Below are 14,619 nucleotides of genomic sequence, written 5' to 3'. Positions count from 1 at the left end.
AATAGGGGATAGTTTTATGGCATTTTTATTAACCTTTTTTTTTTTTTTACTAGTAATGATGGCGATCAGCGAATTTTCATTGTAACTGCGACATTATGGCGGACACATCGGACATTTTTGACACATTTTTGGGACCATTGTCATTTATACATCAATCAGTGCTATACAAATGCACTGATTTCTGTTTAAATGCCACTGGCAGTGAAGGGGTTAACCAGGGGGTGGCAGTGTAGGAGTTAAGTGTGTCCTAGGGGTGTGTTACTAACTGTGGGGGGCTGGGCTGTGATTTACAGAACACTGATCTCTACTCCAATCACAGAAAGCAGAAGGAGATCAGTGTCACTTGTTGCTAGGCAGAACGGGGAGATGCTGTTTACAACGGCATCTCCCCGTTCTCCTTCCCCGTGAGACGATCGTGGGTATCCCCGCGGCGATCAAGTCCGCGGGACCCGCGACCGGACTCACGGGGGTCCCGACCGGCGCACGCGATGGCGGGGCGGAAAATTCAACTGGACGTTACGCCAGTTTGCATTCCCGTGCCATTCTGCCGACGTACATCGTCGTACGCCAGTCGGGAACTGGTTAATAAAGGAAGTCTGGCGCCCCCTTTTGCCTCCTTAGAAATCTGGTACTGGGTCTAGCTCAACCTCAGAAGACTTGGTTGTCTTTTACTAGCTGAGAGGCTATAGTAAGAGATGCTTCTTTTTGTTAATGACACTGTCGTCAGCCTTCCCTCCTAAAATAAATGGAGTTTTCTAGATGGAGGTATCCCCCTTAAATTGTTACCCACTATGTAAAGTAATTAAGTCGTTTCTCTGTTATCCTAAAATGTGCCTTTTTAAAGCAACATTAGATAACTGTAACTGTTTTCTTTTTAGGCAAAAGTCCTGGTCACTACTCGTCCTTCTGCCCTTAAGAGAATCCCAAGGAAGTATGTAGGGCGGTACGTAGAGATTTGTGGCTTTTCTGACACGGAGCTACAGAAGATGTATTTCCAAGTGCGTCTGGGCCATAAAGATGCAGATCCTCAAGAAACAGAAAACCTGGCAGAGATGTTAAGTCGCAATTTGGAACATCATAGCCAGTTGTCTGCCGCATGTTTCTTGCCCTCATACTGCTGGCTAACCTGTGCAACGTTACATTTGCTGTACTATACCAAACCAGGCGATTCCCCTATGACACTGACTGGAATTTATACAACCTTCCTGAGACTTAATTTTGCTGGAGAAGTGCTGGATATAACACATCCCTCTAAGATATCTCTCATGCGTTATGTAGCACGCACTGTAGGTAAATTAGCATATGAAGGCTGTCTGTCTCGACGCACGCGTTTTACTGAAGAGGATGTTGGAAAGTGTTTTCATGTGGAATTGAACAGCGAGGAGGAGATTAATCTTCTAAATGTCTTCCGGGCTGATGCCTTCCGCTTCTTCCTGACACCTTGCCTCCAGCCGGGTCAAGAGAACCTGTATGTCTTTGCAATACCTGCTATGCAGGAGTACCTTGCTGCACTTTATTTTGTATTGGGAGAACACAAGACTGCTCTGCAGCGTCTGGGAAAAGATGTTTCTGAGATCATCAGCAAAGCTGGAGAAGATGTGGTTGCAGTAGTCAATGTGTTGTCCAAGTTTCTTCCTCTACGCATTTTTGCCCTCTTTAACCTGTTACGCGTTGTTCCTCGGCTATTTGGAAAGGTTACCGGGAAGAACCGTGACAACATAGCTCAAACTATGACTGTAGAAATGTTCAGGGAGGAGGACTCTTATAATGATGATGTTTTGGACCAAATAAACTCAAGCATCCTTGGCGTCGAAGGGCCTTCTCAACTAGCAGAGGGAGTTGATGCCGGCCCAGAGGAAGCATTTGAGTTATTTCCTATATTCATGGGAGGGCTTCTATCACTTCAAAATCGTGCTATGTTAGAGCAGCTCGGGTGTTCGATAATGAACGTGGATGCATTTGAAATCACAAAGGCTCTGAAAAAGGATCTTTTGCGAAGGAGCCTTCAGAAGCTGCCACCCTCTGAGCTCATGGACTTTTTGTTCTTTTTATATGAGTTTCAGAATGAAGGATTTGCAGCTGGCTTGGTCAGTTCACTACGAGATCTGGATCTCTCCACTGTCCGCATGACGCCCCTCAAGTGTACGGTTGTGAATGCGGTAATGGGAGATACCAGGAAACCAGTTTCAGAATTCAACCTCAGTAACTGCCATCTAGATCCCGATGCCATCCACACTTTATCCCCCTTGCTGAGGAGATGCCAGAATGTGAAGTGAGGAAAATATTTACATTAGGTGACAATATTAGGTGGCGTGAAAATGAAGCAAATTAAGGGTTGTGTGTTATAAAAGTAAAGGGCTTAGGTATGAAAATCACAGTCCATATATGTTCCCATTGTTATGTGTCTGCGCTATTTATGTGAAATTTGCAGTAGTTAAACCCCTTCCCATGTGCTCTATGTATATAAACAGGGCATTGTGTTTGGGACATGTTTGCTGAACATTTCCCCTCTGAGATCCATAAGCTGACACTTTGCATGGTGGGGGACTTTCATTCTTCTGGGCTGTTGCTGACAGTTTGTATCCCTACTGATGATTGGGGACCATGTGATCACCATGTTAGCTATGACATATTGATTAATGCAGGCTAGAGCTTTGATTGAAAAAAAGCCTTCGGCTTGTAAATTATAGCTGTTCTAAAGGCAGAAGTTTTTTTGTTTTTTTTTTAAACCTTAAAGGAGTTGTACAGGTATGTTTTTTATTTTCTAAATAGGTTCCTTTAAGCTAGTGCATTGTTGGTTCACTTACCTTTTTTCCTTTGATTTCCCTTCAAAAATTGTTTTTTCTTTGTTTACTTTGTCTGAATTTCTCACTTCCTGTTCCTCCTCAGTAAGCTGTTCAGTAGGCTGTTCTGGCTGACTAAACACCGCTCAGATGATGGTGTGAAGTTTACCGAGGAGAAACAGAAAGTGAGAAATTCAGACAAAGAAAAAAAAAACATTTAGAAGGGAAATCGAGGAAAAGGTAAGTGAACCAACAATGCACTAGCTTAAAGGAACCTATTTAGAGAATAAAAAAATGAACCTTTACAACCCCTTTAAGTGATTCTATGCATTAACATAAAAAAAACTCCTGGGTGCAGCTCCCCCTCCACCCCCCTTATGGCTTACCTGAGCCCCATCTCAATCCAACGATGTTCATGTGAGCAGTGGCTTTCCTGGGTCTCTTTCCCGCGGGAGCCAATGAGGAGAAAGTGGGGCCGCGCCATGCTCTGTGAATGAATGGACCGTGCCCATTCACAGGAGTGTGGCTCTGGAGCAAGCCTGCTCAAGTGCCCCCATAGTAAGATGCTTGCTATTGGGGGCACTCAACATGGGGGAGGAGCCAGGACTACTGGCGGAGGACCCAAAAAGAGGAGGATTGGAGCTGCTCTGTGTAAATCCATTGTATAGAGCAAGTAAGTATAACATATATGTTATTTTTTTGGAAAAAAACCACAAACTTTTATAATCACTTTAACCAATTGCCGCCTGCTGCACGCCGATATATGTCGGCACAATGGCAGCGGTGGGCAAATGGGCATACCTGTACGTCCTCTTTAATTGGCGGGGCTAGCAAGCACCACAGAGCCGCAGAACTGGAAGATGCCTATTTAAATAAGACATATCCCCATTCTGCCTAGTGACATGATGTGAATCTACTGCTCCCTGTCATCGTGAGCAGTGATTGCTGTCATGTCGGTAGTTGACCCCCCCCCCCCCTGTTAGAATCACTCCCTAAGACACACTTAACCCCTTGCTCACACCCTAGTGTGTAACCCCTTCCCTGCCAGTGTTATTTACGCAGTAATCAGTGCATTTTTATAGCACTGATTGCTGTATAAATGACAATGGTGTCAAAAGTGTCCAATGTGACCACCATAATGTCGCAGTCACGATAAAAATCGCAGATCATCGCCATTACTAATAAAAAAATGCCATGAAACTATCCCCTATTTTGTAGACGCTATAACTTTAGCGCAAACCTATCAATATACGCTTATTGCGTTTTTTTTTGTTTTGTTTTGTTTTTGTTTTTCTACCAAAAATATGTAGAGGCATACAGATCGGCCTAAGCTGAGGAAATTTTTATTTATTTTTTATATATTTTTGGGGGGATATTTATTATAGCGAAAAGTAAAATACTGCTTTTTTTTTTCAAAATTGACGCTCTTTTTTTGTTTATAGCGCAAAAAATAAAAACCACAGAGGTGATCAAATACCACCAAAAGAAAGCTCTATTTGTGGGAAAAAAAGGACATCAATTTTGTTTTGGTGCTAATGTCACATGGCCACACAATTTTCAGTTAAAGCGAAGCAGTGCCGAATCGCAAAAAAGTGCCCTGGTCAGGAAGGGGGTAAAATCTTCCGGGGCTGAAGCAGTTAATGTTATTTTTTATTTTTTTTAAACTGCTGGTTTTTTTCCTTCGTTTAGGCCGATATGTTTTCTTGTACATATTTTTGGTAAAAAAAAAAAAAACACAGTAAGCGTATATTGATTGGTTTGCGCAAAAGTTATAGCATCTACAATATAGGGGATAGTTTTATGGCATTTTTATTAATAATTTTTTTTTTACTAGTAATGGCTGTGATTTTTTTCGGGATATTATGGCGGACACGTCAGATAATTTTGACACATTTTTGGGATCATTGGCAATAATACATCGATCAGTGCTATGAAAATGCATTGATTACTGTAAAAATGTCATTGGCAGTGAAGGGGTTAACACTAGGGGGTGATCAAGGGGTTAATGTGTTCCCTAGTGTGTGTTCTAACTGAAGGGGGGAGGGGACTGTGCAGGTGAGATGACAGATCGCTGTTCATACTCTGTATGAACAGACAATCTGTCTGTTCTCCCCTTGGAGAAACAGAAACACGTGTTTACACAAACAGATCCCGGTTCTCTGTGTGCCCCAAGCGATCGCAGGAGCCCTGCGGTTATTGCAATGGCCGGGCACTCACATCGGCTCTGTGGGCGAGCAGGGGGCACGTGCCTGCGCCCCCTAGTGGCTGAATATGTTCCTGACATAACATGATGGCGATTTTCACAGCCTGGCCATATTGCCGCAGTACAACTGCAGCGGCTGGTCGGCAAACAGTTAATCCATTTAAAAAATTTAAATGATGTATATTTGTCAGCCTATAATACAAAAGCCGGGTTTTTTTATTTGAAATAGATTTTTTATAAATAGGTTAAAAAAAAAAAACATATTTCACTTTTTACTTCAGATGGAGCTTACTCTAGTTGCTACCTCACCACTATTTTAAAGTGAACCTGTCACTGGGGGAAAGAGAGGCAAACTGCTGGAGATATGAAGTGCAGGCGCCTAGAGATGCTCAATTCTATAGCAGCCGGCCAAACCTTCCCGTCACCACTAAATCTCGGCCTGTTTAACCGGCAACCACTGCAGTCCTTTACTGAAGGGATTCAGTTTGAATTGCTTTACTTTGTCATTAAGGGGTTGATTCTCTAGGGATTTATGTGCCTAAAACCTATTTTTGCTGTTTTAAGCATCAATATGTACCGTATGTTAAAATAGTTTTTTTTTTTGTTGTAAACATTTGCCTGTTTTTGCTTTTAAAGAGTTTTTACACTTTTCTGTGTCTGCTTAAAATCTGTTATAATTATCAGTATAGTGCTCTCCTGTTTGCAAGGTTTGTATAAATGGCATCTCTTTTTAGTTTGCAGATGAATTCACTCGGACCCAATTCCTGCAGAGAACTCAAAGATATTCTGCTCCACCCAGACTGTGCGATTACCAATTTACGGTAAGATTAAATAAAAATAAATATGCCGCTGTATGCCAGTATGCTGTGCTTTTGTTTTATATGATTTTTGTGTTGATGTCACAGTAATATGATGTAGATTAGAATAGAACGTTGTAATTAAGGCTGTGTAAAGAAGCTATGGTTGCCTTAAAACAGTCTTTGTATTCCCATACAAGTATATGGTAATGCATTAACTGCTTAAACAGGTTAATTTTGCCATCAGAAGGATGTCGTCTTAAGTTTAAGTGCACCTGTTAATGAATTCTGAATGATCTCGGGGGCGTCTCAAACTGATGCCATCAACACAAGCCCAAAGCCCATAATTACAGGCCCTTAGATTTAAAGTTAGTCTTCGCTTGGATTGGATCACCCTCCATGTAACGTGTTGTCAATTATGCATTTGATGGTTTAGTTATAAACCAGTGGTCCAGAGAAGTAACTAGAATCTTCAGGGTCCCTGTGCAAGAAAACATTAAGAACACCCCCCCCCCCCCCGACCCGAGCCTTCCCACTGATCCCAGGGCCTTTTACAGAGTTCCCCCTTACATCAGAGTCCACAGTGTTCCCCCTTACATCAGAGTTCCCAGAGCCCCATTTATATCAGCATTCCCCTTTTCCACTTTTCAGTGCAGATCCTTAAGTGCTCATGCACACGGACGTTTTAAAAAACTGGCTGCAAAGCTAGCTCAGACGCCTGGAAAAATCGGCGTTAAAAATGTGATTTTTACCGCGTTTTGCATTGGCGTTTTTGCGCGTTTTTAGCGTTAAGTATCGTTTTTAAAGAAACACATCTCTTGGCTATAGCACTCAGAAAACAAAGAAAATATGTTGCGCGTTTGTGCGCGTTTTCCCGCGATTCGCGTTTTTACAGCTCTAGCTCCACGCCACGGAACGCACTGGTCCTGGGTTTTTTTTACAGCTTAAAAACGCCTATGCCATTTGCAGCTCAAAAACGCCTAGGTGGGCATGAAGCCATAGACTAACATGGACAGGCCTTTTTAAGCTGCAAAAAACGCTCAAAAAAGCGGCTGTAAAAACGTCCGTGTGCATGAGGCCTAAAGGGGAACTCAGTTGTAAGATGTACTCTGGTTTGCCCTTACCTCACAACTTGCATAGAAACCCACTGCACTATAACAGACAGGTGGGAGTGCCATTAAGAATGAATGCTTAGGCACCATGCAGTTTGGTACGGCATGATTCAATGATTCAATAAAAGGGCCAGGGACACCTTTCCCTGCGCTTTGGACGAGTAGCGCGACCCATTGTAATGAATGGGCTGCCTACACGAAGAAGACAGGTCGCAACAGTGTGAACCTAGCCTTGAAGACTGGACATCTGGGCAGTAGCAATCCATCCTGGGCACATAGAAGATTGATGCAGAGAACAGCACCCACATCACTGCTTGCACTGTTCTCTCTACCATTGAGGACCTTAATTTCTACCATTGAGGACCTTCATCATTGCTCCAGGAAGATGATGTGCCCCTCCCACATTCCAAGACATCATGATGACAGCTCCAAAAATATGTATACCAAAAATTCTAAAAAGTATTGGTTGGGGTTGCTCTACTGAGGGATATTTGGCTTTAATGTCCTTATAAGTAGTTACAAAGGCAGGATATTGTTAAAATGGGAAGCACCTGAAATGTCTAACTATGACCAATCAACTGTTTCCTGATATGAAACAAGGGGTGTCAGCGCTCAATAGGTTAAAAATAGAAAAGAGTCTCTTCGTAGCAGCAAACAACGTAACAAGTTTATTCAATGATGTACATAGAAAAGACCAAAATCCCGTGTCAATGCAATGATGATGTGGATAATGGCAGAGATGTAAAATTAATTAAAAACAGCTTACGGTATCATCCATATCCTCCAGTTAGGGTTACCGTCTAGCTACACAGGGTTCAGTTGTCACCAAATCATCCGTGATCCCTTTCACATTACTGCAGTTTAGCGCTGGTGAAATTTTTGCTATTTCATCAATTGTTTCCTGATCAGCTAATATGTAATAAACATCTCAATGTTTAGAGGTGGGAAAAACCCTTTTGGTTTGCATATATCAGAGGAGTTTTCTGGCAGAAAAAAAATGCTAAATGCTCTATATACAGTCTTCAAATACCCCCAACGGGTCATGTTTTTAGGACTTCCCTCAGCTTCTTAACCAGCTGTGGTAATTCTGTGTTGGTGATCAAATCACCTGTACAAAATAATGTAAAGCATGAAAACATGACCTGTTGGGGGGTACTTGAGGACTGGAGTTGAGAAACATTGCTCTATATGAGCGTTTATTTCTGCTGAAGTGTTCATGAACCCTAATTGTTGGTATCAAAGCTATGCCACATCAATGACATGCCGAGGGAAAGAATTGACAGCCCACAGAAGTTCTCCACTTCTTAATTGCAGGGACCCACAATGAAATGCATGTTTTGGAGTTTGCCATCATTTCCCCATTTAGTTTTGAGGAAGTACAGTAGGTGCCAGCGATATTGTGTCAATCTCGCTGCTTTTATCTGCGAGATTGACACCCTGCCCGCCCCCCATTGCAGGAGTCAGCGCCGAGCCAGCTCTCATCGGGTAAGGAAAAATGTTTCTTTTCCTTTACCCGATAAGCGACAAGCATCGCTGACATTAAGGCCGGGTTCACACTAGTGTGGATCTGAATTGGATTCCCGCCAATATCAGGCACTGTATATGGTATGAATCTTAAGGGAGAACTCCACGCCAAATTTTAAATAAAAAACCGGCATGGGTTCCCCCTCCGGAGGCATATCAGGGATTTTAAGGGGAACCCCCCTACGCCGAAAAAATGTGGGGGTCCCCCCAAAATCCATACCAGACGCCTATCTGAGCACACAGCCTGGCCCATCAGGAAAAGGGGTTGGGGACAAGCGAGCCTCCCCCCTCCTGAGCCGTACCAGGCTGCGTGCCCTCAACATGGGGGGTGGGTGCTTTGGGGGGAAGGGGGGCGCCTTGCGGCCCCCCCACCCCAAAGCACCTTGTCCCCATGTTGATGAGGACAAGGGCCTCTTCCCAGCAACCCTGGCCGGTGGTTGTCGGGGTCTGCGGGCAGGGGCTTATCGTAATCCAGGTGCACCCTTTAATAAGGGGGCCCCCAGATACCGCCCCCCACCCTATGTGAATGAGTATGGGGTACGATGTACCCCCTACCCATTCACCTGGTGAAAAAAAGTGTAAATAAAAAAACAACACAAGTTTTTAAAAAAAATAATTTATTAGACGGCTCCAGTAGTCTTCTCTTCTTCCGTCTTGGGGGGTCTTCTCGCCGGACTCCTCTGCTATCTTCTGCTCTTTACTAGCTCTTTTACTAGCGGCTTTCTTCATCGTTGTCGCCGCCATCCGGGGGTCTTCTTCCGACTTCGGGGTCTTGTCCCGCTCTTCGGTTCTTCTTGCCGGGCCTCCGCTATTTTCTCATAGCTCTTTTACTAGCGGAGGCCGGTCTTCTGTCGCTGCCGCCGCCGCCTTCTCTTCTTCCTTTCGATGTTGACACAACGCTCTCTCTGGCCGCAATGGCAGGGACGCGTTGTGCGGCGTCAGGATCGCTCTGGAAACACAATATCGGTGGCACCTACTGTATATAAGTTACTGCCGTGAAATATTGTCATGCTCTCCTTTTGGAAAGGAAACAGCTTCTTTATCATACTATGTAAGGTGAAAATGTTTCTCTCATTTCAGTTAGCTATTTATTACTTGTATGCTTTACGTACCGCACATCTGTGTTTGACATTTTGTTGGAGGATTCATCTTATGGTGTCCTTTTTCTGCCTAGATTATGTAATAACCCTCTGGCAGCAGAAGGAGTGGGATTCATTATGGAGGGTCTTGCTTCTAACAGTTCATTGAAGAACTTATCACTCCTTCACACGAATCTTGGAGACGAGGGGGCCGAGATCTTGGCAGATCACTTGGGAAGAAATCAATACCTTGAGGAACTAAATCTGGCATACAATGGGATACATGACCAGGCGGCTTTTAGGCTTGTTGAAGAGGCTGAACGCCACCCAACACTGAGCAGAGTGCAGTGAGTACCACTAATATATGTAATGTATTTTTTGTATTTTAGCTTGTATATTTCATAAAGTCGATATACACAGGTCTCCTGTGATATACTTGGTATACTAGGGTGAAATAGACATACGACTGTCATGTTCAACGTTTGACATACTCCAATAGATTTGAAAGGCAACACAAAATTCCCTGGGTCCACACACAAATTCACTTTAATGTAAGTGAGTATCTGGTGTTTAGTTCAGCTTTAAATTTTATGTATTGCCACAGACTTTTTTTCTTTTTTGGGGAAGTTAGAGAAAAATGAAAACTCCTGCCAGTTTATTTTTTGCGGTCTGTGTCCCACTGAAAAATGTCTCCTTTACATTATGTCTCACAGACACAAAGGGAGGTGAGAGAAAGGCCTCATTCACACAGGTGGTAAAAACGGGTGGTCCAGCTGCATTTACTGCCCTCTTCCCCGACTGCCTATTGAAAGCCAAAAGGGGTTGTACACATGCCACAGTCACAATGCTTTGTTGTAGGATCACCTCCTGAAGGCCTGGAGGCCACTGCTCTACTGCCCTCGTAAAATCAGTCCATGGCAGGTCACTTTTGAGAGGGCAGTATAAACTGCTACTTGTGTAAACCTAACCAAAATCTCAAAATAAGGCAAAGTCTGCTGTAAGTCCTGAAACAGGAATACCCATTGGAAGATTTACCCATGCCTTTTGTTCTGGTGGCAACTGTAAAATTTTGGATTTTCCATCACTTTCGGTCTCTGTGACAATAGTCACCCGACAAAAAAAAAAAAAAGAGGATGAATATGCTGGGACACAGACAGCAAAAGGGATTTTAATCCTTCCATAATCAGCCTAGAACCAATTAGGAAAATGGCTATAAGCGTTAACCTCCATTACTGTTATGCCACGTACACACGATCGGACTATACGGCGGACAATCTGCCGGACTTTCCAGCGGAGGTCTGCCGGACCTTCCGAACGAGCGGACTTGACCACACATGAACGGACTTTTCTGGCGGACTAGGAAGAAGAAGAAGAAGACCGGACCAACGCTAGTAAAAGAGCTGGAAGAAGATAGCGGAGGAGCCCGGCAGAAGAACCGGAAAGCGCGGAGAAGTCGGAAGAAGACCCCCGGACGGTGACAACAACGAAGGAGAAGGCCGACCCCCGGAGCTGCATAATAAACTACTTTTTTCCCACAGGTGAATGGGTAGGGGTACGATGTACCCCATACTCATTCACATAAGGTGGGGGGCCGGGATCTGGGGACCACTTTATTATTGGGGGCTCCTGGATTCCAATAAGCCCGCAGACCCTGACAACCAATGGCCGACAACATGGGGACAAGGTACTTTGGGTGGGGGGCCCACAGGGGGCCCCCTACCCCAAATCACCCACCCCCCCATGTTGAGGGCATGCGGCCTGGTACGGTTGGGGGGGAGTGCTCGCTCATCCCCACCCCTTTTCCCAACCGGCCGGTCTGGTATGGACTTTGGGAGGACCTCCACGCCAGTTTTTGGCGTAGGGGTTACTCTTAAAACCCATACCAGGCGACGGGGCTCACGAGGTATCAATCTCGCCGATGGAAAAGGCGACATTGACTTCCTTTGCTAGTCCCGTCGTACCTGAAGTCATGTTCAAAATGAATTTGGAAAGTCCGGCGAACTAGCACACAATTTTGAGTCAAGTCTTCTTTCAAAGTCCGCTGGACTTTTGGGAAGAAAAAGTCAGCTGGAGCCCAGACATGGCCGAATTGTCCAGCGGACTCTGGTCCGCCAGATGGTCCGATTGTGTGTACGCAGCATAACAAACTCCATCTTGTACTACCAAAAATTTTGAAGAAATTGAAGTGCCACATCCCATGAAGTAGTGCATCATACAAAAAATATATATATAATATAATCAAATGGGACTTTTGAGGCACAACATTTTTTATAAAACGATATTGTTTTATTTCATATTTAGAAAAGCTTGCAAAAGCATCATCATTCCATATAACATATTTTCCCAAGTTCGTCTTTCAGGACAGCCACCTTAGAGAGACCCTGGCTCCTCCCCTCTTAGGAAACACCGCCTTCAATTTCAAGATTTAAGCCTCGTCCTCCCTCCGTCCCTCAGTTATGGTGTTTCCTCCGGTGGGGAGACACCGCTAAGGAACCTTAGCTAAATCAGTTGGCGAGACTGAAGCTATCTGGAGCGGAGCTCTGGCCCCGCTCAGCAGTCCGATCGTCTATTGGACTACTTTCGGCAGTCCGGTCAGCTGGGGAGCTGAATTTCCGTACTGACCACACACTTTAAACTTCGCTTGGGGAAAGCAGGATGTTTTTAGAGGTTCATCCGTTCGTTCACCCAGGAGGGTGCTTCAACAGGATAGGCAGTCCGGTCGGCTGGGGAGCTGGACTCTCGTACTGACCTTTTTACACACACTCTAAACTTCTCTTGGGGAAAGCAGGAAGTTTGGGGAGGTCCATCCCTTCGTTTCGCCCAGTGGGGCGCTGCAACAAGACGTCCAAGGCCCCCCTGTGTTTGCAGTCGGCTTGGAGCTGGAGGCCGGACCGGATGACGGGCGACATCAGTTCCAGTGGGGGCGGACATCTTCGTTGTATCCGCATCTTCCGGTTCCGGACACGGCACGTGAAAGGGGACCAAGCGTTCGGCTGGTGCAGCCTCTCTTTCTAAAGTTGTACAGGCAGTTGTAGGAGGCACGTTCGTACCACTCTTCCTCAACAGGAGAATGTCCGAAGCAGAGGCTTCAAGAGCTCCTGGAGATAACAGCACCAGCCACTCAAAGGTAAGGGGAACCCTGGGGAGGTGTTCCCTTACTTTATAACCAGTAGCTCCACTGGTGTTTTTCCCCCTTAGTGGTCGGGGAGAAGGGCAGTGCGTCTGGGATCCTGGTGGTGGTGGATCCTGGGGGGGGCACTCCCGGTGGTCCTCTAAGTAGCGCTGGTGTTTCTTTTTCTTTTTAAATCTTATGCTGCTCTCTCTTTTATTTCTGTTTTTCAGAAAGCCACGAGCAAGTCCCCCCATGGGTCTAGGAAGAAGTGTCCTTCATGTAGAGCCTCTATGGGGGATTCCTGGTCCAAGGCACTTTGTAGAGAGTGTATTGAGGGGTTGGTTAGGGAGCAGGCAGCAGAACAGGGTGCAGATCTGGCGGCTTCTGTGAAGGAACTCTCCACTACTTTCCAGTCCTTCAAAACACTTTTCTCTAGTTTCCAGTGGCCTCAGCCCCAGAGCACTCCTACACCAGCACAGCAGAGTGTACCATCTAGCCCTGTGGATGTTCCTCCCGCAAGTGGAGAGAATCCAGGGGGCTCCAGAGAGGAAGCTGAGGAAGAATTTGACAGTGTCGGCTCAGACTCCTAAGGGGAATCTGACGATGAGGGGTTGGATGGGGAATCCAATAGAACCTCACGGTATAAGCTTTCCCTGGAGGAAGTGGACAAGCTCTTAAGAGCTATTCATACCACTTTAGGCATACAAGAGGAAAAGAAGGCATTGTCACTCCATGATCAGATGTACAAGGGCATGGGGGAACAGAAAAAGCGGGTGTTCCCGGTGCATGACGTCTTGATCGATGCCATCAGGAAGGAATGGCAGGATCCCGAGAGGAAACCTTTCTTTTCTGGGGCATTAAAATGAAGGTTTCCTTTTTCGGAAGAGGAGGCTCTTGTCTGGAATAAATCTCCCAGATTAGATGCTGCCTTTTCCCAGGTGTCCAGACACACTGATCTGGCCTTTGAGGACATGGGGGTACTTTCAAACCCTATGGATCGGAGGATGGATTCACTTCTAAAGAAAGCCTGGGATTCATCACAGGGAAATCTTAAGCCGGCCATGGCAGCCACAGTGGTGGCTCGTAATATGGAGTATTGGCTTACCCAGATTAGCGCGCACATTGAAGCAGGGACGGCAAAGGAGACTATTCTATCCTCCTTTCCCATGCTGCTTAAGGGGATAGCATACATTGCGGATGCTTCAGCTGAATCCGTGCGAATGTCTGCAAGGTCCTCGACTCTGACCAACTCAGCTAGGAGGGCCTTATGGCTGAAGACCTGGCAGGGGGACAATGCGTCCAAAGCAAAGCTCTGTGGGATCCCTTTTACAGGAGACTTGCTGTTTGGGCCAGGTCTTGAAGCAGTGCTTGATCGCACGGCTGATAAGAAAAAGGCCTTTCCCGTTAAGAGGAAATTTGGGGAGCAGTCAAAGAAAAAGACTCATCCTCAGAAAAAATTTGAAGCCCCTAGAACTGATCAGCAGAAGAAAAGTTGGGGGCTCAAGGGCAAGGGGCGCGGGGGAGCAATTTTTCGCCCTCCTGAACAGCCCAAAAAGTCTCAATGACAGGGTCACAGTGGGAGGAAGGTTGGGGGCCTTTCTCCCACAGTGGGAGATGATCACCTCCAATCAGTTTGTGTTGGGGATCATCAGAAGAGGTTACTGTTTGGAGTTTTCAGACCTCCCCCCTCTGAGACTCCTTGTCACCGAGCTGCCAAAATGTGCAGAAAAATCGTCTGCCCTTCTTTCCTCTCTTCAGGAGTTAGAGGAACAAGAAGTGGTAGTACGGGTCCCAGCAGGAGAGACAGGCAGGGGTTTCTATTCTCACGTTTTTGTGGTTCGCAAGCCTTCGGGAAAGTTCAGGCTTATCCTGAACCTGAAGCCTCTGAATGTCTCAGTCACCTACAGAAGGTTTCGGATGGATTCAGTTTACTCAGTGAAAGCACTTCTTCCACCAAACTGTTTCATGGCATCGATAGATTTAAAAGATGCATACCTGCATATTCCCAT

At 45.5% G+C, this 14,619-nt stretch overlaps 1 protein-coding gene across 2 annotated transcripts in view; it reads left to right on the top strand.

The window, feature by feature from the left end:
- NLRX1 (NLR family member X1) overlaps positions 1 to 14,619 on the top strand; it is a 74,830-nt gene that overhangs the window by 47,393 nt on the left and 12,818 nt on the right. For both annotated transcript variants that reach the window (XM_077456812.1, XM_077456814.1), the window contains 3 exons: positions 879 to 2,272; positions 5,721 to 5,807; positions 9,594 to 9,845. In XM_077456812.1, coding sequence (XP_077312938.1) covers positions 879 to 2,272; positions 5,721 to 5,807; positions 9,594 to 9,845 — 1,733 coding nt within the window. The remainder of the gene's footprint in view (positions 1 to 878; positions 2,273 to 5,720; positions 5,808 to 9,593; positions 9,846 to 14,619) is intronic.

The sequence above is a fragment of the Lithobates pipiens genome, unplaced genomic scaffold (assembly GCF_037356315.1).
Source record: "Lithobates pipiens isolate NorthernLeopardFrog02 unplaced genomic scaffold, aLitPip1_a1.2 Scaffold_27, whole genome shotgun sequence".
Taxonomy (NCBI): domain Eukaryota; kingdom Metazoa; phylum Chordata; class Amphibia; order Anura; family Ranidae; genus Lithobates; species Lithobates pipiens.
The sequence above is the reverse complement of the archived record's forward strand: the minus strand, read 5'-3'. Positions and strand labels throughout refer to the sequence as shown.